Source organism: Neodiprion pinetum, chromosome 3 (assembly GCF_021155775.2).
Source record: "Neodiprion pinetum isolate iyNeoPine1 chromosome 3, iyNeoPine1.2, whole genome shotgun sequence".
In the NCBI taxonomy this organism is placed as follows: Eukaryota; Metazoa; Arthropoda; class Insecta; order Hymenoptera; family Diprionidae; genus Neodiprion; species Neodiprion pinetum.
In genome coordinates, this window is record NC_060234.1 from 1,560,695 (window position 1) to 1,583,898 (window position 23,204).

Sequence of the window (23,204 nt, forward strand, 5' to 3'; positions counted from 1 at the left end):
AAAAAAAAACATAACTCGATCATTCTGGCTAAAACGTGTTACTATGGGTTTTTTGGGCTTATAAGATGTAACAAAGATCATTTGAAATTGTAAATAAACTGTGATTAGGCTAGGACGTGTAAATTTTTGAGGTGGGGCGTTGAAACACCATCGTCGAGGGGATGGCGGGCGATGAGGAAAGGCAGACGGGGTTACAGCTCTCATTTACAAAGCGTATATCCAATCAGAGACCACATTATGCAAATCTTGGCACAATTTTCGTATCCGAGCGATGCCTGCAATGCTAAAATCCAATGTTGAAAATTGAAATCCCCCTTCCTTTACCTTCGTTTTTGCTGGTACAATGTTCCTTGTTTATTCAGTCAAGAGCGTTACTAACTTCAAGGTATTGTTGTTACTATAATTTATCCATTGGTCGATCTATTATTTCGCATAGGATATAAGGGGGGGGGGGGGGGGGGGGGGGAAATAAGAAACCGGTCTTCTTGGTTTTTTTTTTTTTTCTTTAAACAACATACGTTGCACAAGTAATGGAAAAATTCGGCAACTTTTCGATTTTATTAAAAGAACAACACACGCATAATTTGAAGTACATTAATGTAGATTCGTAAATGAGAAAAAGAAAAAAGAAGACATAGATCCATTAGTGCGGACATCGGAGAACTTATACATAATATATAAGTTTCGGAAATATTGTAATTACAAAAAGATTTCTCTTACCTTATAGTTTCGAGATGGATTTGCAAACGAACGTCAAGTTTTCGTGAAATTCGATAATTATTTCCTGCGTGGTTTGATGTTATACTTTTTTTTTTTTTTTCTTTCCTTCATCTTTCCACAATGTTTTGCGATCGATCGATGATTGGGCTTATATTTATTATGCGAATAAAAATATAAATCATACAGCTGGCGAAATGTTGTACAGAATTTGCTTTTTATATAATTTATTTATTATACTTAGGAACTTCTGTATAATATTTATATTATTTATATATATGTATATATATACACAGTTCGGTTATGTAACACGCAATCTCACGACGCTCGTGTTTTGCAATTACACGCGAAGCGCATGCACGCGCACTTTCCTATTTTTCGAAATATTATATCTTGCATTGAAAAACGAAGAATTGTGCATTCGTACCTCAGTAGCCTTGGTCGTTGTCACCCCATTCAAAATCAGTTGAAAACTTTGAAAATATTTCGATACCTCGTATAAGCTGTACTCACAATTTACAATTGAATATACTTTAATGAGATAATTATTTCCCATATTCTGCTCGTGCTTCGTGAAATTTACACCATTTTTCTTCATCTCTTTGTTTCTTTCTTTCTCTTTCTCGTACGATTACTGGTATTTACGTTATTATAATATTATAATGAAATTTATTTTATTCGTTCGATTTTTAATATACAAACACTACCGTTCGAAATCATATATATATATATATGTATATATACGCACTATACATAACCTATGTATTTATATTTGGCATTGCTTTTGAAGGTTTCCTTCTTCCTCCCTTCAAAATTTTAGATGTGAAATTTATTTTTTCAATTATTTTTTTTTTTTTTTCTTTCAAATTCCTCCTATTCCACTCGCACGGTTGAATATTATTTATCAGTTACACGCATAGTTTATACTGTTAGGTATATCTTAAATTGCAAAAAAAAAGTGTAGCCGGATATTATAGAACATTAGGTATATTATTATACATGTAATAAATATTTTTTTTTCTTCTACCTATCTATCCATCCGTCCGTCTATCTATTTATAAATGAATGTTATAATATATCAATGCGCGTGATGATATTACGGATTTTGTTTTCTCTCGCGAATCCTGATGAATCGTAATTATTGTTTATATTATAATTGTAGTAATTATTACTTTTTACACCAAGTACATCTCTACATACCTATATATATATAAATATTTACATATGATTTAATTATTCGTATGCATATAAATCCGGTTAAATCGAATGTGGCTAAATTGTATTTACATCAAGTTTATATGCCTGTGTATATACGTTGAACTATATACAAAGATCATGAATTTTCCTATTGATTAAGATCGAAGAAGAAAGGAAAGGTAATTGTTGAAATGACGGATGTAAGAGCAAAGAGAGAAAAAAAAGAAAGAAAAAAAAAAGAAGAAAAAACAAGAATTTGTCACTCGTCGAGAAATTAAACGACGTAAGGACGATAAAGAGTCTCGTGTAATTCCGTGATCCCTCTCTGCGTCTCCTGCGAGGTCCTTCGGCTCTCCTCCCCGACGCTTGCCGCGCTTATACTTATGTCACTTCCGCTCTCTCGGTCGCCGCTTCGCGTGTTTCCGTTATCCTCAGATTTTCCAACGGCCGCACCGTTGCTCCCTCGGGCCTCGTGCTGGGCCTTTTTGCTCCTCTTCCATTTCATCCGACGATTTTGAAACCAGATTTTCACCTGTGAATTTTTAAGCAATTTTCAACACCGTTATTACAAAGGTGGTCAAAATTCGATGCGCGTTTGTACAATATTCGCTCTATGGATACTTGCATTTGTAAACGAAAGGTGATTCTGTATGTATATATATAACAAAGTACATTCACAGATACACGCGTCGTATCTGTTCCCCGATTGCCGTTGCACGCTCACGTGAATACGAAAACGGATTTTTCGAGCTTGAGAGGGTGCCTCATTTCCTATCTCTTTCCTTCACCTCTCTCGACATTCTCTCCGCGATCTCTACTGTACATGCAATATGCATACGTAACATTTCCCTCCGCCGGAATTCCCCTCCTGTTCATGATTTTTTATATCGCGGGGGGAGAATCGCGGTGTGTATAAAAATAGAAGGATGTATCAAATTTGTGTAAACTATCGGTTGCGTTTCCCTGATTCCGTATGTATATATAGAAGGAAGGAAGAGAAATAAAAAATTCCTCTTTTGATCTCTCGACAATCCTGGTCTGATCGGAAAATTTTCGCGTAATTTTTTAACCATCCTCTAAAATGCCGCGGAGTTTTTACCCGACTGATTATTTAACTTGTAGTTTGTTTGTTTTTATTTTTCAACCGAGCACGAAAAATTGCTACGCAAATCGACTTTACTTATCGCTCTTCTTACCTTTAAAAACGATGTGTCAAAATTACAAAAAACCCGTAAAATTCTCTAATTTTTCATTGATCAAAATTTGTCAAAGACTCGAGGAAAGGTCTTTTTCGACACGATAAACTGCTTTCATCAATCGCGCGATTGAATATTATTGCTCGTGCACTTTTCGCAAGTATACACACACACATATATGTGTGTGTAAACGCGTATCGGTGTAAAAGAGGAGTGACGGGGGGGGGGGGGGGGGAGGAGGAGGTTGTAGAATCGGTAAAACATCGAAACAAATCAGAGGCTGAGCCGTAATAACTCAGACTTTCGCATCCTCGTCGTGTTTGCCGAGCTATTCGTCAGTCGCGCGTATAAGCTTCCGAGTTATGTTTAAGTTGTTGAACTATGGGAGATTTAGAGAATGGGGGAAACTGCCGCGTCGCGAGGACGAGGACGAGGACGAGGATGAGGGGAAAGACCGACCGAGTGAGATGAATTATTTGTCATGCAGCTCGTGCTGACGACGAGGCGATTTAAATTCGTGTCGTCTTGCGTAGGCCGGTTTTAATACATATAATTGCACTTGTAATACCCTCATCCTTCAACCTACTCTACCTCTGCGCCGTCATTTATTTCACCATACGTCCGAGGTAGTAAAGTATTTGTCCACCTATTATCCCCATAATGATAATGGTAGAACGAAATTTGTTCATTTATTTATAGATATTTGTTTTTCCTTTTTCTTTGCTTGTTTGTTTGTTTGTTTCTCAATTATTCCTCCTATTCTCATTCTCATTCTCATTCTCATTCTCATTATTATTAACGTTATTATTATTATTGTTGTTGTTATTGTTTGACTCGTGTCTTACATTGTATGTATAAGTAATATATTTTCATATTTATATATTTACCTGGGTTTCCGTAAGCATAAGCGATGTCGCGACCTCGAATCTCTTTGGTCTGCTGAGATATTTGTTCTGACGAAATTGTTTCTCAAGTTCCAAAAGTTGCTGCGACGTGAACGCCGTTCGCGGACGTCTTGTTTTACCGAGAAGAGTGTGCTGAGCCGCGCAACCTGGAACACGTTATTGTTTATTGCTTTTTCTTTATATTATCGTCATTTTTCGTTTTCGGTCAGTTGTATTCGGTATCACGATACATCGTATCGGTAGGTAATCGACAATAGACGTTTTTTTGTTGGTTTTTTTTTTCACAGTTTGAACCGATAGTCGAAAAACGGGGCGGTGTTGAAATTCCGAATTTGGAATATTTCGAAAGCGGCAAATTTTGAAAGGACAAAATTTCGGAACGGTGTAACTCGGACAAGTTAAAGGTTTCGAAATTGTAAGGAATCTAGTATTTCGGAACATCCGACCGATTGAAACTTTTTACGTTTCTTCAAAGTTTGATTTCTTTACTTCAAGTTTCGCCACGAATTAATTCGAAATTAGGCGCTTTCGGAACTTATCAAATTCGGAACTTCGACCCCTTCACCGAAAAACTAATCATTTATTTTCTTTTCATTCACCACCGAAGGTCAGAATAATTTACGATTGATCAAACAAAAACAAATACAACGAGCGAACCAATATTTTCATAAATATAAATGAACGAAAATTGAATATTATATATTATATATGTATTATATATGTAGGTATGTATACGTATGTATATAAATAAGGCATATATAAAAATGATGTCGAGGATGAATGCTAATGCAATTATCGGCGATGCGCCCGTTCCCCGGGGACTTAACGAGGGATGGATCGTTTGGGGTTAGGATTGCTAAAGTTTCGCCTGGAGGGGTCAGAGAGAGAGAGAGAGAGAGAGAGAGGCTTAGGTTGGCTTTCGTGCCCTCGACTACCGCCCCAACAATTAGCTACGCGAGTGACTCTTGGCTCGTCGCGCGTTTCGATGCCAAGGGATCGAAGGGAGGGAAATTCAAAGGAATTCAAGGGAGTTCAAGCCTCATCCTCATCCCACCTCCTAATCACGCTACTTCCATTCGCGTAAAGAAATGAGGAACGATTCTATTCTCGAAACTCATTCGGTGGTGAATTATTTTACATCCGTTCGTTAATTTGGTGATTAACTGATGTATTTTTTTTTTTTTTTTTTTTATCCAATCCAACGGTCGATCGATTCATCGATGAAACGATCCGTCGTAGTAACGATTGCGTTCCTCACGAACTAGTGTAATTTTAAATTCGTTTCTTCCCCATTTTTTATTTATTTTATTTTCAAGTCGAACGTTTGCACCCCCGATTTTTATGTTGTTCGATTAAACAGCATCGCTTGTATCTACTTTGGTAACTAGCTGCAGCTTGGAGGCGCAAGTGCACATATATATATATATACATATAAGCATAAGCATGACCACCGTCGGCAACAGCAGGAGTTTCGAACCGCCTGTCACTGTTTGTACACATGCCAGTATTTAGCTCAGGCATTACAGGCACCTACGTACGTACGTACATGCATGCATGCATACGTGTAGCAGCCGAACGAGTGCAGCAGTGAACGGGAATCACACCTCGGATATATAATGCTTTCGGATTACTGATTCACTTACGATCAGCCCTGCGATTTATGGATAAACGAGGGGCAGGTTTAATTTTGGCAATTTATTAAACCATTGTCATCGACAAATTGCAGACGGAGGGTGGGAATGTAGAAAGGTCCTCGTAAAATCTTACGCCTCACATTTCACGATGAAAATTTACCGTCTGCGTATAGATATTCGTAATGCGGGCGTGAAAAGATTTTTGAGAAAATTTTATTACAATTTATTCACGGTGGCCGGATATCTGGAAAATATGGAAAACCTCGGATCGTCGGAAGATTTTTAATTTGGTTGTGGAAAAAATTGGAAATATACGTTTTTTTGTCACGGGAATTGGAAACGATTTTTTGAGGTAACGAGTTTACTTTTTTCTCGTCGAGAAAAGAAATTGGTTCAAACCGTTTGTGTGTTGATAAGCCGAACGATTTAGGTTTTGGGTCTTGGAAAACCTGGAAATTTAATGGGATTTTTTTTGTTTTACAGAAATTTTGTGGCCACCCTGTTATTGAAAAACTTGTACCTAATAATATCACCGTTTACGTAGATTCCGGTTATCGGAGGATTTCCAGAGCAGGATTTTCAATCAATCTTTTAGTTTCAGGGTATACATAGCTCCGCAGGTCGCGTAGGTGACGATGATTGATACCTAAGCCTTACAGTGATTGTGCTGACCGAGAACGCAACAGATTTTCGAGTATTTATTCTGCGCGCGTGCAGCCATTATGTCAACTATCGTATTTATTTAATTGGGACAGCGCCGTATGGCGCTCTCTTTCCGGCACCTCGCACCGTAGATTGTGTAATTCAGGATGAACCGCAAGTGTCGTCCATCAACGATTCGTCTATGCTATGTACAAAATAATAATCTCGACGTTGTTTACTTTGAACACTAGTTTTCCTCGACTTGTTTTGTACGCTAAAAACGTAGAGTAAACATCAGAGACTGATTTTGCGTTGAAATAACCAAAAAAGGATCGACGATACCGCAAAATGATTAGGCGTACCTCGTTTTTCCCAAACACGATACACTTTTTAACGAATTTTTCTAGTTACCTATTTCTATATACCGTATGAAATTTTTCTCCCTGTAGCAACAGCAACGCGAACGGTACAGATAATGGGCGATAAATTGGCACCGCGTCAAACGGTTGTGAGAAAATGTATTCGTCGGTTCCGTTATATGGATACCGCGTTCGCATCGGTACGATACAAGGTTCGGATGATGACGCGATCTCCGGTGCAGAGGCCATATGCGAACCCTGCGGGAAACCCCTGCCGAAATTCCCCGACCCCCGCAGCTAGGCAATAAATAGCCTGCTAAATGCTAATCCCACCACCGATGGTTCCGGTGGTTCAACGACGCCAAAAGGGTCCAACCGCTGTCACCGCTTTTACTCTCTTCCCGATACTTTGTAGCTGGGTCGGTTTTTACGCGCAGAAAGCGTATCGAAACGCATCGGCGACAAGTTCGATGGACGTTGATGCCATTTTCTTTCATTTTCTCGACAGTTCGTTAATTGCTCTTGTACAGTAGGTACCGAACGTAACTGCGAGATATATTTTCCTCGACTTCTTTGTTTCAAATTGTTTTAAAATCTTTGAAAGTGGTGTGGGTTTGATTTTACTCTACGACAACTCGTTTCGATAAGAAGAACATTTTCTATCAAATTTGCGAAAATCCTACTTTTCGTATCACCTTGGCGTCGTTGGGTAGTCAATTTGAAAAAAAATTGAAGCGTCATTGATGACGATGATCAACAAATCGCAATACCGAATTCCGTGTTAAAAAAAGAAAAATGAAAATTTGCGTTCACTCTAAGTTTTCATGGAGTGAAAACTGCGGAACTTTGCACGACGGAGTGAATATTTACACTTCAAGAGTGAACTTTTTCACTCGAAACGCTTGGAGTGAACAGTATCACTCATTCGATTTAGAGTTGTGCAGTTTCCGCTATCGCTTAGTGACTTTTCACTCCGAGACATTGAGAAAGTTAAATCTACACTCAGGTTGAACATAGTAATTCGAACGATGATTCCTCGTGTACTTCCTTACGATAATAATCTTTTCAAACCGACGATCAATTACGGCGATTATGTAACGTACGATGACAATAATGGGTGAAATTATCAGGCTCTCTAACCGTCGAGGAAAATCGTCACGACACATCTAATAAATAACGAATCTGGAGGATCTCCCTTTTCGAATCGAGGCCTCGATCTCTCTCTCTCTCTCTCTCTCTCTCCCGCGTTAAGTACCAGCCATTATACATATACGGATAATGGTCGGTGTTTACCGCTGTGATGATTGGGACACGATTCAAGGGTGCTACGCGGCCGGCAGGCTTTAAATGGCTAATGGGGACCAAATAAATTAAATTATCATGATAAAAGCGGAGGGTGCCTCGGGAGGGAAGGAAGGAAGGAACCCCGGGAAGCCAAACCGGGACGTCGAATAAGAGCGTGAATAGTGATTGTCCACTCGATAAAGCCGCCCTCCTTGTTTACTGACATCTGTCACCGTTTATCGAGGTGCTGGGTGTGCGCGGCAGGAGGGGAGATCGCTCCGTCATTCTCTCTCTCTCTCTCTCCTCCCCCTTTGCTTCACTTCCGCCTTACGGTGGTCTCCGATTGGCCGTTTCCCCCGAAGGCGACACGGTTATTCGGTGAAAACTGACCCTGCTGATCTGTCCTAGATGACCGAGCTCTGGAAGGGAATTCATCCTGCAGGTACCTTTCTACAAGCTACCCTTCCTTAACGCCGGACCGTACCCCGGATTTATATTATTTATTTTGCCACGGTCTATTTGTAGTTTGTTAGCGCCCTATACACACCTTCCTACCTTACTACCACCGATTCTCCACCCTCTCCGCAGCCTTATGTCACCCTGTTACTAAATGCCAACCCATCCCACCCTACGGTTCTCGCTCACTGATCACTGCCCGTCTGCCTGCCTGCCTGCCTGCCTGCCTGGCTGCTTGCTTTTGCTCGACCAGGAAAATAAACACCGTCAGGTCCAGATTCTCGCCCCTACAATAACCGAGTGAAATATCATTCGAGATTTTGAAACGAGAAATTCACCCTTCGTAAATCTCTGCGGCTGATGTTCCCGACAGGTTGCAAGGAATTTATAATCGATCGGGGGAGTTTTGTTTTCGTTGACGCGCCGAGAAACGACTTTTGCGGTTGTTGGTTTTCTTTCTTTTTTTTTTTTTTTTTTTTTTAATATCGCTGAAGAAGTTTTCGACCTTGTCTCGAATTATGGGTAGACTTTCTCGGTGTCGAAGGTTAGTAAAATCGGAAGTCAAAATTTTAACGGTCGCTTCTGAGGACAGGTCCTCCTCGGAAAATTCAAAAATTACTTATTGACGGAGGTAACAACGGAATATGGTTATTGATAAATATTCTTCTGTATAGAAAAAAAAAAAAAAATCCGCCGATAGCGGTAACATTTAAGACACAAAATTTTAGCAGAATTGTCGTCCGTCAATCAATCAAGCAAATCCAACTGGCGGTCAAGTCGTCACCCAGTGAATGACAAGGTTAATGTTAACGCTTGCATCAAATCCAATATAATACATAATTCGATGAATTTAAATGCTTATCGACAACGAAGGGGAGCTTAAGCTTATTTGTCAGGTTCAATTGGTGGCATTGTTTAACTAAGAAATTATTGAACAATAACGACGGTGAACAAAAGTTACGCCGCAACTGTACGAAGGAAGGAAGCGAAGAGGAAGATGGATCGTTTATAGTAATTTTTCAGTAATTTTTTTTGTTTTCCGCAGCAGGTTACAGAGCCACAAATTTCATTCTCAAATTTTTGTACCCTGAATAAGGAGAATATTTTCCGATTGTGGTAGAATCATCGGAATCGTATTGTTGAACAACGTTACACATCCGCGAGTGATTCACCAATCGTGTAACAAAATTTGAACAAAAGATGAAAACAAAAAAAAATTTTTTTTTATGTTTTTTTCGCTTTTTGGAAAGTTCTGATTTCGCGGGTGATTTTTTTTCCCCCATCGGTATGCGTCCACGGATACACTATAAAACGCCCTCCTCGTACCTATAGGACGAACCCCTCGTTAGCCAAGGGTTCGTTTAATTCCCAGCTAATTACTCGCTGGTCCCACTCTCCTCGTCTCTTCGTGATTCGTGCGCGGTTTGCTATTTAACTCGTAAATTGATGTAGGGTGGTATCATTTGGTCGTGTGCACGCGCGCGTGTGTCTGTGTGTGTGTGTCGCTCTTTTTTCTTTTGCTCTTTTCTTTAAACTTCCGCGCTCTAAATTTCAACCGTGAGTGCGAATGTTTGATAAAACCAGATAACGGTGGTTGTTCTTTGGTGAGGATGACGTTACTACTTCGCACCTTTAGAAATATCTAAAACTTATAGTAAACCGTGATAAATAAAATACACTAATATTTTGCAAAAACAACTTCTTGATAGTCGTTCTAAGATTGTGCAACAATGGATTTTTTTACTGACCCCAGCCCCGTGTTCTTTTGCTCGCGATAAATTGATCGGACTGAATATCGTGTGATACAGCCACTGTATTGATTTGTAAAAATTTTCGAAATACCGTAAAGTTCGCGCGTATAATAAACAAATTTCTTATTCTAGATCTTTTACCGCGTTAAATGATTCGGTACAATAAGAAGTAACGGACACTGGGTATCAACAACGCGTAATCGTTACAAGCGTACGGGGTAGAGAACGAGCAGAATTTTTCGTACGACGAAAGACCGAATTTGAACGACGGAGTTGGTAGGGCGGCAATTCGTCCTCCCTGCTCGAGGCTCGCTCTAATGGGGACCAATTATCCAATCGTGAATTGCAAATTGGGATTACCGTTCTAAATCACCGTGTATCCCTAACCGCCCGGCCTAACCTTACAAGTTGCGGGGGCGCGAGAAGCCCCGCCCTCTCTTTCTCTCTCTCTCCCTCTCGCTCGATCCATTCGTCTCTCTCTCTCTCTCTCTCTCTCTCTCTCTCTCTCTTTCCCTCGGCTCGCCCCGCCCAAAAATTATTCTGCACCCTCGGAGCTGCGTTAAACGAATCTAGCATCACTCCCCTCTTCTTCTTTTTCTTCATCTTCTTCTTCTTCTTCTACTTGTTCGTCTTTTACCCTCCCACCAGACCGCTTCGCTCCCTATCTCCCTTCCTCCCTCCTTGTCGAAGAAGTTAGCCAAGTTTTATCCGGCTATTTTCCTTACCCGGAATGGCCGAATTTAATCCCAAACTCGACTCGCCACAAATCACGCCGTAAACATCCTTAGGAGGATCGTAGAGAACGTCTAAAACCCCGATCTCTCCCTCTGCACCTCTCATCGCTCTCCCTTATCCACCCTTATTCACCCTTCCTTACTTCTCATTCCGATTCCCGATTCTCAGATCCCGGAGGAGAAATATCTCTTCACTTTTCTTTTCCCTTCACCGCTATCTCGCTTATGCTGTTCAACTTTTGCGATTAGGGTAGGTATTATACCAGCTTATACGAGGTACCTATAATGCGGATGTCTGAGGGACGAACTCTTTCACGTTTTATGGGGAATTCCGTGCCAACCTGACCTGAAAGAGAAACCTCTGAACCTCGCCATTTTTTATTTTGTTTTCATAATTTTTTCTGCAATCCTCCCAACTCTGAAACGGTACCCTGAATTTTTTCAGATTTTCCATTCAACTGGCCAATTAATTATAAATATTGTGAGTCATTTTGAAAAGGAACTTTTTTAAACGTTCTTTGACAATTCTGAAATCAGATCAAAAAAACTGCAAGTGCTCAAAAGAAAAAAAAAATTAAAAAAACTCGTCTCATCATAGAAATATGTGGAACCGAAAATACAGTTTCTGACAATTGTTTGAGAATTTCGAATAGGTCTCTTTCAAAATCACTTGAAGTTTTTATAAATGATCGACTAGTTGAATGAGAAAATTCGTAAAAATTTAAGGTATCGTTTAGGAGTTGAAACAATTGCAGAAATTTTTGTTTTTCATACAAAATCGGAAATTGCGAGGTTCAAACATTGGTCGGGTTCGCACGGAATTCCCCATAGATACGTATAATAAATATAACCTCTGCAGAAACTCACCGCGTTGCTCTTCCGAAACTCGAAAAGTTGGTTTTCCGAAAACTGCCGCTACGTGATCAGCGAATCGTTGGAGGGATTTAACGTTCTTTTTCTTTCGCTTTCTCTTTCTCTTCCACATTTTGCCAGACTGTAATATAACGTCCCTACATTCGTAAGATTGCAAAAATTCAACCCCCACGCTTACGCTTTTCCTACCCTGTATCGAACGTTACGTACACATAATCTACACACGTAAGCTGAACTGCAGTGACCGAACGAATTGGCAATCCCGTTTTGCTACGATAACCGAAAACTATCCGAACGAACACGCTATCGGGTGTATAGGTGTATGTGCGCGTAGAAGCGGAAAAAAATGAAAATGCGTACACCACACGTACACAGGTACGCAGATACATGGATACATGGATACGTGGATGCATATAGAATCGCCATTGCCGTATAGTCTGACGTATCGCTGCAATGTCGTCTGCTTTAATCCGGACTGAGAGGTTCTCATCAATCAGTTACGTAGCGTGCTTTCATTCCGTACGTGTGCGTATGACGCATACGGATTCAGCGCATCGTAGCATCGAGGCGTCGATTTGGTATCGAACCGCATTATAAATACATGGGACGAGTTTGGGGGTGTGTTGGATCATGGCGAACGATGCGGTGTCGTGGTGCTGGTGTAGATTACACCGGTTAATGGTGTTTCTGAATTAGCAAGCTAGTTTGGCCTGCAGCCGCATGCAAACAGATCTTGGTTACCCGATGTGTACATCCCGCGGTATCCGCACTGACGATCGTTCGATCCGCGTATCTGTTACCTTGTACATATACGTGTAGGTACGCGCGTAACTTGTACCTACGATATTTCAACACTTGGTAAGTTTTTCACGCGTGCACGCGGAGGTGAAGGAATTCCTCAACCAACAATGTAGATCATTTTGGAGTCCTTTCGCTTCGATCCGGTATCCCTTGTTTGTGCCAAATACGATGACTTCGATTCAACAGTTTCGATTTAATTAGTTTCTCAAAATGATGGTAACTGGTTGAATCGGTCGCACTAATTTGTTTACGGGGTAAAAGAAACACCGCATGCTTCGAAACAAGCAGAGAATATATTTGTCATCGACGTCGGTATATTGGTACTATAAAACGGCCACCAGGCGGTGAACTTTCTCGCTATGGAAGTAACTCCGGAGATTGTTATAAAACCGGGTAGTCGGCTGTGAAACGGCTAGTTAGGTTAGGTTAACGTGAGATATAATATCTGTCATCAGACCTGTCGCAAACGAAGAAAGCATAACACCAAGGTACAGAGTCATAGAAATTGACATTGACAATTTGTACTTCTACGTATTCAACGATAAGTTTTCGGGTTTTACTCGTTAAATATCGGATAAATGCCACAAAAATTTTTAGTCAACAGAATTATAAACGATATATGATTCGTGGAATAGATTTTGCGCGCTTGGATAAATCCAGTGTTTAGTCAATGCAATAGATTTTTGTAATAACAAATTTTATTGCCTGCTTCAACCGTTGAACTCTCGACTCGACAAAAACGTGAATTGAAACAAGCTCAATTTGTTTCGTTACAACAATTTCATATTTTTCAAACAAGACGATCGAGGTACGTTCAATCAAATTTTTAGTCATTTCTATCACGCATTTTTTTTTTATCAAAAATTAACATTATCGCAAGGAACTCGCGCCGTGTTATCTTGAATACATCGATAGCCAGCATGGATCATTCAAAGGCTTGATTCGATTCCCTATCGTGTCTTTTTTCCCCTGTTTTTTTTTTCTTCTCAATTTAAGAGAAATTATAACTAACAGCGATAATTGTTGTGAAAAAACTTTACCAGCAACGCGGAATTATTTTTTTTTTTGTCTCCAACTTTGCATCGCATGGCAATCAGTAATTCGTATAAAATGATAAGGGATTTAGTTTCAATTAACATCTGTCTCTCTGTACGTACACGTATACGTATATTGTAATATACGTAATGTACGCGATACCTGCAATGCAAACAGAAATAAACTCAGCGGGCAAAATCGGTGAATGTTCACCATATGCCGAGGAATGATTGCATTCGGTTGTTCGCCGCGTTACAATATCAGCTTCTCGTTATTTGTTTGACGTATAATTCAATAAACTTTGTTTTAGAGAGAAAAAAAAAAAAATAAAATTATCTTTCTCTCTTTTCATGCTTAGCCGCCACCAGCGCAAGATTGGTAAATAGATATATAATATTAATTCGTATAATATGTAGGCGTATCCGTTCAAACAAATCACAGATGGAACGAAACCTCAGGTACAGGTATAATATACGTCTAATCAATAATTAATGCGATTACATAAATTTATCTGTCGCTTTTTATGTATACATATAGGTATAGGCACCAAATCGAATCTTGCAAAATGTCAGGTATTTATTTTTAAAATTGAAATATTCACGGTTTTAATAACAAACTTTCGTCAATCTGTTGGTAATTTTATTACGCAGGTGCAGTTCGGTTGTTGATCGTTATTTTTACATATCGAGACATAAAATCATCAGTTGTTATTTTCTAAATAGGGAAAATTGTCGTACCTTGAAACATATTGTCGATTTCGACTTGTAGTGATGTTAATTGAAAAAAAAAAAAAAAAACGCGATACTTTTCTACGAATATTCAGATGCCATGAAATACTAACCTAAATTTCGGTTATTTGCTTCGTCATCTTGACGTATAACGTGATTTAAAGATTCGAGTATTTTTTTTTTTTCATCTTTTTTAGGTTCTTTATCAGAACGCCACACAAATATACGGGCTAAGAAATTCGGTACACCGATTTAGGAAATAATACGATACAGAGATACTCGATAAAAATGTTCGTACGGTTGAATAAAGTTCGTTCATCTTGTAATTCGATAAAAAAATAAAAATAAAAAAAAATGATCACGATTTTAACTATAAATGAAGTTTTAAACAGAAATAATAATTAATAGCTGATTTTACAATAATTAGTTTGCGGTAAAACTCAATTTACGCATCGTATTTCAAGGCACACGAGGGTGTTTTACGCTGGTGCACATTTAAATATTTTTTCTCAAATTTCGTCAAAAGTAAATCAAGTTGTTTGAACAAACAAATGAAGGTACGTTTTGTTACGGAAGGACTGCCATTTCAGATAATATCAATTTTCGCATAAAAATTTTGAAAACCTCCCATTTCATAACCTAAAATCGAAAAAGCGTCCCAATGTACAAGGTAAAACACTTTTTTCCACTTGAGAAACACTGCAGGCATACTGAAATTTTCCATTTAAGAGTATTTTAAAGCACCGTAACCATGGTGACATTTCATGGAGGAGGAATGAGGGAAGGAAGGAAGGAACGAAGGAACGAAGGAAGGTGGAATGGCAGGAGCAGCAAGTGAGTTAGGAAGGGAGGTAGGGGGGGATGAATGGACGGATGGATGACGCACAATTAACTAATTAAATCATCCCCGACTCTCGAACCATTTACCAGCGCGTCCCCAGAGTATCCAGCTTCGAGGTTCCCCCTTTGTTAGTTGACGGGGAAAAAAATATCCCTCCACCCTCCACCACCACCACCCCCCCCCCCCCCCCCCCCCCCCCAAACTTTTAGCCTCAGCCAACTCTCTTTATCTCCGAAAATTCGTTCGCCATTTTTATTCGCCTTATTATACCTTTCCCTTATGACAACGGACGATAAAAAGTGCAAACAAATTCTCTCTCTCTCTATCTCTCTATCTCTCTCTCTCGCTCTCGCTTTTTCAATCCTGCAACTCTTGAATATAATTATCAATTATTCGATTTGATATGAAAAATTTTTTATTCCCCTTTACAATATCAATATTTTCATCACAATCAGGTTGTCTATATTTGTATCGATTTTTAAAATTTGTCCTTTACGAAGTGACGGATGAAAAAAAATCTTATAATATTACAGGGTGTTTGACGACTTGAAAAAAAAAACCGAAAATTCTTAAATTTCATGAAATTTTAGTAACGAATCTGATATTTTCTTTTTTCAATTGTTGAGTCTCTTGTAGAGATGGATCGATGTAAAGAAAATTTGACGATTTTTTTTCGTCGTACGTACGGAATTTCATTGCGATATTTATTGCGCGTGTTGCAAAGGTGATGTGAAAGTAGAAAAATCGAGATCTTAATGTAAAATTGATTGCTATACTTTAAATACTTGGAAAATCAGATTCAAAAATTTTCCAACGTAGTTCTAGTTCCTCCAAAAGGTAACGAAAAAATCCCTATTTCGTTCCTGAAAAAACCTCTAATATCATGAAAGTAGTCAACCTGAATACGCGAGATCGTTTGCGATGAAGATTATTCTGTTCGAGTGAAGATCGTGTATTTATTGGTAATTTGTTTTCTTCATTTTTTCTTTATCGCAACCTCCGTGACTAACGATCGAATTTAGGAAGCTTATCGTCATCGGTATATAAACCGTAAAGAGTCGATAACGCTCGGACAAAATTAACGCGTGTATTATTACAGACGTATCGCGTATAATCACGAATCGAACGAGGCTGAGGTTGGACGTTTAATCGTCGTGTAGTGGAATATTGCTCTTACCTCATATATTACAGACAATTGTAAGTGGGCGTATGTAATTATTTGTTTTCAATGATCGCGTGCAGCCGCGCTTCGTAACGTTGTGCTGTTAACAAGTTTTACGACCATCGAACGACGATCTCAGCGAACCGATAACGCGGCTATAAGATCGTAAATTACGACCGATACGATTATGGAAGGATTCAACCTACTTGCAATTATTTTCAAATCTCTCGATCTTCTCCTCTGCTAAAAACCAAACTTAATCGCGTATCGTTAAATTATTTGACGATTAATTATATCGTAATGTTTCCCGTGGGATATCTTTTCTCCTTTCTTTGCCACGGGCAAATTATTTGTCGACTCGCGTTACATGGCCTTCAACATATTTCTCAAATGAAAACTTTCTCGATCGGTTTATCAAGGTGTTTCAATATTTGATATTCGTTGTCAGCACGCTTCGTATTTCTGGAAAATTAACTTGACATTGTAACAACCCTGGTTTTTATTCCAAATAATTTCCACCGCGGAAATTGATAATTCAGCATGAACGGAGAACAATCAAGAGCGTGTTGAAAATCCGATGTATAAAACGAACAAAAATTACTGCGAATGGTAATGAAAAAAGAAAAAGAAAATGGGGGGGGGAAACAAAAAACAATAACGAAAGTGCATCACTATACGAGTATACCTATTTGCATACATACGAGTATCGGGTTTTCCAATTTTTTTAGTCAAGTTTCGCGTACATCACGACTGCCGAGCGGAGCAGGTGGTGATCCACCACCCCCGTCTCCTCTCCTCTCTGTCTATCTCTCGTTTATTTTCGATTCGTGAATTAATGCTTGACAACAACCAATCAGGATTCGTCTGACAGGTAACTGCAGACCAATTCCCTTCTCCCTCCGTCCCTCATTCCGACGTGTCTAACGATTTGTTACCGAAAAACGAGGACCGATTCGGCAGACTAGACCGTGCTTGTAATTCAGACCCTTGCAGAGTCAAAAAAATATACTTGTAATATGGTAAAAGTTCAATTTGACCGGTGATAAAATTTGAATTATTCATCAGTAGCGAAATTTTTTGACACAAATTGTGCATGTGGTAATAAATTGTCCTAAGCAATGATCGTTCGTTCGTTGTTTTTACAGCAGTCATCGATGCTCGACGACGGGCAACTGTGAAGGACTGAATCCTTGGCGATCCGGCAGGCAGGTCTTCCCGATCGTTCACCAGTTGAGAATAACGTGAGTGTTGATCTTTGCCTATTCGTGTAATTTGTATAACCTAAAACTGTTCGTCAAGATGAACTCCTGCTTCAACCTTGCGTTGGCACCTTTATCCGGTATAACATTGCTGGGACTTTGGGGTCACGTACCAAAGCAATTTAATATTTTGACTTGAAGGTTTTTTATTTGAGTCTTCACCAGAGTGTGTTTTACAAAGTAAAACAGTTGGTAACAATAATTTTTAATTCTAAGGTAGTAAAAAATGTTTTCAAAAAGCAGTAACTTTCAAGTTACGATAATCTCGATGAAAAACCCTTGGGTCAGGAACGAAGCCAAGGCGCCAGCCGAAGGTTAATCGCGACGAAGAATTTGAAACGAAACACGGTACGCGAGAGGTTACAACAAACCTACCGCTGCACGCCCTGAAAATTTATTATCTTGACGAAAGGGCGCCGAGTGCCGTACGTTCCAGCAAAAACATGCGTAGGTCATAACGAGCAAGCGTATAAAACGCTATACGCGGAGTATTAAAGCCGGCACGGGTTGGTTGGTACCTACTCTTCTCATCGTCGCAGAGGCATGAAGGTGGACAAGTAGACAGCGGCTGTCGAGGCTGCTCGCTATTATCATTACAGCGATCGTCGCGGTAGCGTGCATGTTGTTTGTTGTGTTAGCTCTTAGCGGCTATTACAGCTATTAGCCTGGACACAGAAGTGAGCCTCGTGTGTTGAAAGACAGATTGTGGCGCTACTGATGGACGGATAGGACCGGTGTTGACATGCCTAATGCACTGCTAAGCTAACCCATATTGGTCGGACACTCAACTTTTATAACAACCGACTGTTCATGATCCCCACCGTTCATGCTGGGGATAGATAATCGGCCAATTGTTTGCAGGTATTATAGGTGTACGTTCGCCCGTTGTATCTAACCCCTAGTTGTAACATTTTTTCCCTGGGAACGAAGCGATCTCGGTGATTTATGATGGTCCGCGGAACGTTTGGCCTGGAATCAAGTCAACCACCACCTTGGCGACTCAACGAGCACACGAGAAACGCGCTTGTCGGGAGAGGCGAGCCTCTTATCGGAGATTATATTGCACCTATTACGGGATCGATTCGATGCCTTGTCATTAGCGGCTGATTGGGAGAAGCTGGTGGTTGTTATACCTTTGCTTAATGTCTTTCCTATCCGAACGAATAAGAGGTCGCGAATCAACTCACCGACCAGGTCAGCCGGCAGTCTCGGGTACAGCATTCCGGTTCTAGCGAGCCACTCGAGTTGCAGAGGGTGGATGTGGTGCTGCTGAGGATGCGGCGCCCCGGATTGCGGATGACCGACGGGCTGGCCCTCCTTGTGTATCGAGTGAAAGGCACTCCCTCCCGCCGGGTGGTAGTAAAGTCCTCCGGGATGAATAAGCGGTCCTCCGGGATGCAGGAGGAGGCCTTGTCCCTGCCTGACTACCGATCCCGGATTAACGCCGTAGGGCGACGGTGCGGGGTTTTGCTGACCCGTCGTCGTTCCGTTTCCCGTTGGGTCTTCGGATCCCGGTGAAATCGGGGGACTCGACGCGTGGCTTCTGCAGCTGGCGTTGCTTCCGGGACTCGCGCTTCCGGTTCTATCGGCACTGCCCTCGTCCTCCGTGTTGTCCTGACCTTGAAGACGATCACCGCTGCTCTGACGTCTACCCGTGCTTTCCGACAAACCGAACTGCATCACCTGAAGACTGCTCTGCATCCTCGGTTGATGATGATGGTGATGGGGATGCTTGACGTGCTGCTGCTGCTGCTGCTGCTGCTGCTGATGGTGATGATGATGATGATGGTGGTGATGATGGTCCTGCTGAATCAGGGCCTGGAGAGGATGACCTACCTGTTGGTCCCTGGAGTCGTGACGTCCTACGGATGTCAGGGGTGACTCGGACCTACGATTGGCTTGGTCCATGAAACCCTTTTTGGTCGGGACTTCGGCAGTGACGTGACGATTCTGGTCGTCAAGGTGAGTCGCTTCGACCACCGTCGTACTCGTCGTTATCGCTTTGCCTAGTAGCGCGTCGATGCAAAACGACGTCTTTCCGACGGTGTTGTGACTATGGACCACGTGGTTAGGGGTGCTCTGAGGACTTGAGGTGAAGTTGTTCGAATGTTGTAGATTGTTCGGTGAGGCTGGTGATTTTGCTGGGATTATTTCGTCCTTGAAACGTTTTGTACCCTGATTGTGCTGGTGCTGCTGCTGCGGCGTCGTCGTCGTCGTCGTCGTTACCTCGTCGCGAAATCTTACCGTTCCCCGATCATCGGACGGGTCTGGTGATCTCACTCTCAGGTCGTGGAGACGTTGCGGCGACTTTGTCTCTTCGTCGGAACACGGCGAACTCGCTTCGGACTCTTGGAGACGATGTTGGATACTCGTGTAGATGTGCTGCTGACGCGACGAGTGCTGCTGATGTTGTTGTTGCTGTTGCTGCTGGTGGATGTGATGCATCTCGTCCGATGTTACCATCTGACTATTCGCGCCCACGTAGTGCATCGCACCTGTTGACGCTGCCATTTGTTATAATATGTATCTACTTCGATCGTGGTCGTTTTAATGAAAATTGATCGATACAAATATTTTAGGAACTGCGAACACGTGAGAAAATAACACTTCCCAAAAACCCACGCACGGAATATCGAAGCGAATAGGACGATCTGAGAGTTTAAAATACGGGTATGCGATAAGAAAACACGTACGTGAGTTCATTCACGGACAACTTTGAGTATCTCTACGGATTTACAGCTAGTCCATAAACACTCTTGGAATACGCGCGCCTACGCTGGTGATTCGAACATGTTACTTTGACCAAAAGTTTTCGATACTATTCACTGTCTCTATTTATTTTTTACGCGTTTCTTTCACTTGCCTGATGAAGCATTGTTAATCGTGACAAACGGAATCCCGTTTCGCGGTTTTTAAGACGCTGTCGTTAAAGCACTTTGGCAATTCTTCTTGTACCTGTTATAGGTTTAATAAAATTGGCCAAAAACGAATTATACTCGGTATCATCAGTTCGTTACTGTAACAAATGAATTAATTGTTATCAATCGTTCAATCTATGTGCAGTCGTACAGTTGTGAAAAAATTTTTAATTTTTATAATATCAACACACACGCACACACAATTACGCGTTACAATAAGTTATTATTAAAAATACACTCGCACGATATTATTCTCGTTATGTTCTTCGCTGTAACTTGATAAATTATCTTTAATTTTCGTTCGCACATTCACGCACGGCGGGTTATCGAACAGGCTAAATTACCGTAACGATATCATTGCACACATAGTTTGATCCAGCTATACCGACGTACGGACGAATTCACGCTTCCGCGGAACATCGACGAGTGATGCGGCATTCCGCATTATACAAACAATACCGCGCACTTCAAAATCTTTACAAAACTATACGCATACATGTATGCACACATACGTATGTATACGTACATATACACACATAAGGTATGTAATATACAACTAACCGATCGCGATCGGATTGGTTCGGTGTCGTGAGTCAAAGTGAAATCGGGGATACGCAACCGAGACGATTTCTGCCTCCGTTATACAGACTCTGTACTCTCCGCGGGATATGAACCGTTGATGGTGGTGGTGGTGGTGGTGGTGGTCATGGTGGTGGTGGTGTGGTGGTGGTGGTGGTGGTGGTGGTGGTGAGTTGGTAGGATACGGTTTTCGTTGTCGTTGCCCAGTCGCCGGTTGCATGCAGCGTCGCTGACGTGTCTGCGCCTCGGTGTGTACGCATCAAAAATCTCCGGTCTCTCTCCCCCACCCCTGATTTTCACCCCCCCCCCCCCCCCCCCCCCCGCCCACCCTCTGTCTCTCTCTATCGCTCTCTCTTCTGTCCGCGTATATATCAGCGCGGCGCTTTCATGCGCGCCCCGAACGATTAAATTTGGGGTGCTCCGCCCCCGATTCGCTTCCACGGACTCACGGCCACGCCCCCAAAACTCTGTTAAATGGTGGGGAGTGGGAGGAGGTGGAGAGAGAGAGAGAGAGAGAGAGAGTCAGAGTCAGAGGCATCAGATCCGACCGGACGAACGGTAAGCTTCGCGCTCTCTCTTTCTCTCTCGATCTGCGACTACTTCTTTACAGGTACTGCCGAACTGCACTTGCGCTACGTCAAGACGTGTGAGAAATGGAGAAAGAGGGACGGATGGATGGATGGATGGATGGATGGACGGACGATGATTGTTCGCGATATCGGACGTCGGTTTAGGGAGGAGGTGTTTCAACGTTACAGGGAACATTATATCCTCGTACTCCGGGCGTTGAATTAACGACGAATCTGTACCACCATCCCCCCCTCCTTCGATTCTAACCTTTCACGATTTTCAACATTCTCGAGTATACCCAAAAAAATCATCGTGCTGCATCCGGTGCTTAAATCGATTCAATCGATTATACAATTTTAGATGTACAAACGGATGGGTTGAGCTATTTTAATTTTTTTTTTTCCCCCAATAACGTCGTCTTGATTTAGTCGATCATTGATGAGAAATTTTTGTTCTTGTACACAGATTGATTGAAGATGAAAATTAATAATGAAAACTAAACGTGTTTGGGAGAAAGTTGGAATGAAATTTTATTATCGAAATTGTTTCTAGCGGTAACCTCGTTCACCGAGGATTAAAAAACTAGTTTATCAAAGATGTTGTTTTTTTTTTTTTTTTGCGCAGTATAACCATCGTCGGAACTTGGCTTTCCATTGACGTTAAAAAATTACAGAATTAGTTGAATACGGTTGAAAGTAAATTCTCGATGCATTTTGATCCCGAACGGAATGAAGTTTGTCTTTAAAAATGTAAATTTTGCAAACAAACAATCAATCAATCTTAATCCGATCCGTATGTGAAAAATAGACAGTTGTTACGCAGTAGAAAGTAAGAACGCGTAAGAAATGGTAATATTTGATTTGATTTTCCGACACTATTAAAAATCGAGTTTCGCGGCGGTGCGATTTGTATCATTATAAAACCTTATACATACCTGCAGTATCTCTACAAACACCACCGAGGTACCCATGCTGTATATTTGACGGACAAATATTGATTGATGAAAAGCGCTAGTCCGCCTACCGCTGTACTTACAATGCTGCAACACATATACCCGTGTACATACACGAATCGAATCATTCCGAACATTATCGCCTTTATCGTATAACCTGTAATCTATCCATCAATCTATCTATCCTGCATCTATATCTTACACTCTTATTCGGTAGGCGCGATATATATCGCATCCTCTATATATCTCACATGCACATGTAGGTGGAACGTCGTATATATATTCTACCGATATAAATATATATATAAATATATATATATATATATATATATATATATCAATCAGTAATGTACATCGAATTATCTGATACGTAATAACTTCGGGGTAATTGCTCACATTATCAAGTTATTAAACACCGTTGCCTTCCTATCTCGGTACACATCTCGCTTTTTACTTGCCTCCCCCCCCCCCCCCCCCCCCCCCCCCTATCCCCCCTATACCCCCTCACTCCTCCCTCCTTTCCTAGTTTTCCCTAAAATCCGTTATCTCGAAGGCATGTTTACTTCACATTTAAAGCTTATTTTTCATGTACCTGTACTACGCAATTGAAA

General features: G+C 41.0%; 1 protein-coding gene across 1 annotated transcript; it reads right to left on the bottom strand.

Annotated features, from left to right (window-relative positions):
- Positions 1-1,688: 1,688 nt before the first annotated feature.
- Positions 1,689-22,610, bottom strand: exex (extra-extra). Its single transcript, XM_046617590.1, has 4 exons — positions 22,576-22,610; positions 18,762-20,078; positions 3,998-4,161; positions 1,689-2,446 (listed from the first exon to the last, which is right to left on the bottom strand). The coding sequence occupies exons 2-4, from the start codon at positions 20,062-20,064 to the stop codon at positions 2,189-2,191; spliced, it is 1,725 nt and encodes a 574-aa protein (XP_046473546.1). The 5' UTR covers positions 20,065-20,078; positions 22,576-22,610; the 3' UTR covers positions 1,689-2,188.
- Between the last annotated feature and the right edge of the window lie 594 nt (positions 22,611-23,204).

Coding starts and splice junctions, on each gene's coding strand:
- exex (XM_046617590.1), bottom strand. CDS start 20,064: ATGCACTACGTGGGCGCGAATAGTCAGATGGTAACATCGGACGAGATG. Junction 4,162..18,761: donor ACTGCCGGCTGACCTGGTCG/GTGAGTTGATTC, acceptor AACGTGTTCCAG/GTTGCGCGGCTCAGCACACT. Junction 2,447..3,997: donor TTATGCTTACGGAAACCCAG/GTAAATATATAA, acceptor AAAAATTCACAG/GTGAAAATCTGGTTTCAAAA.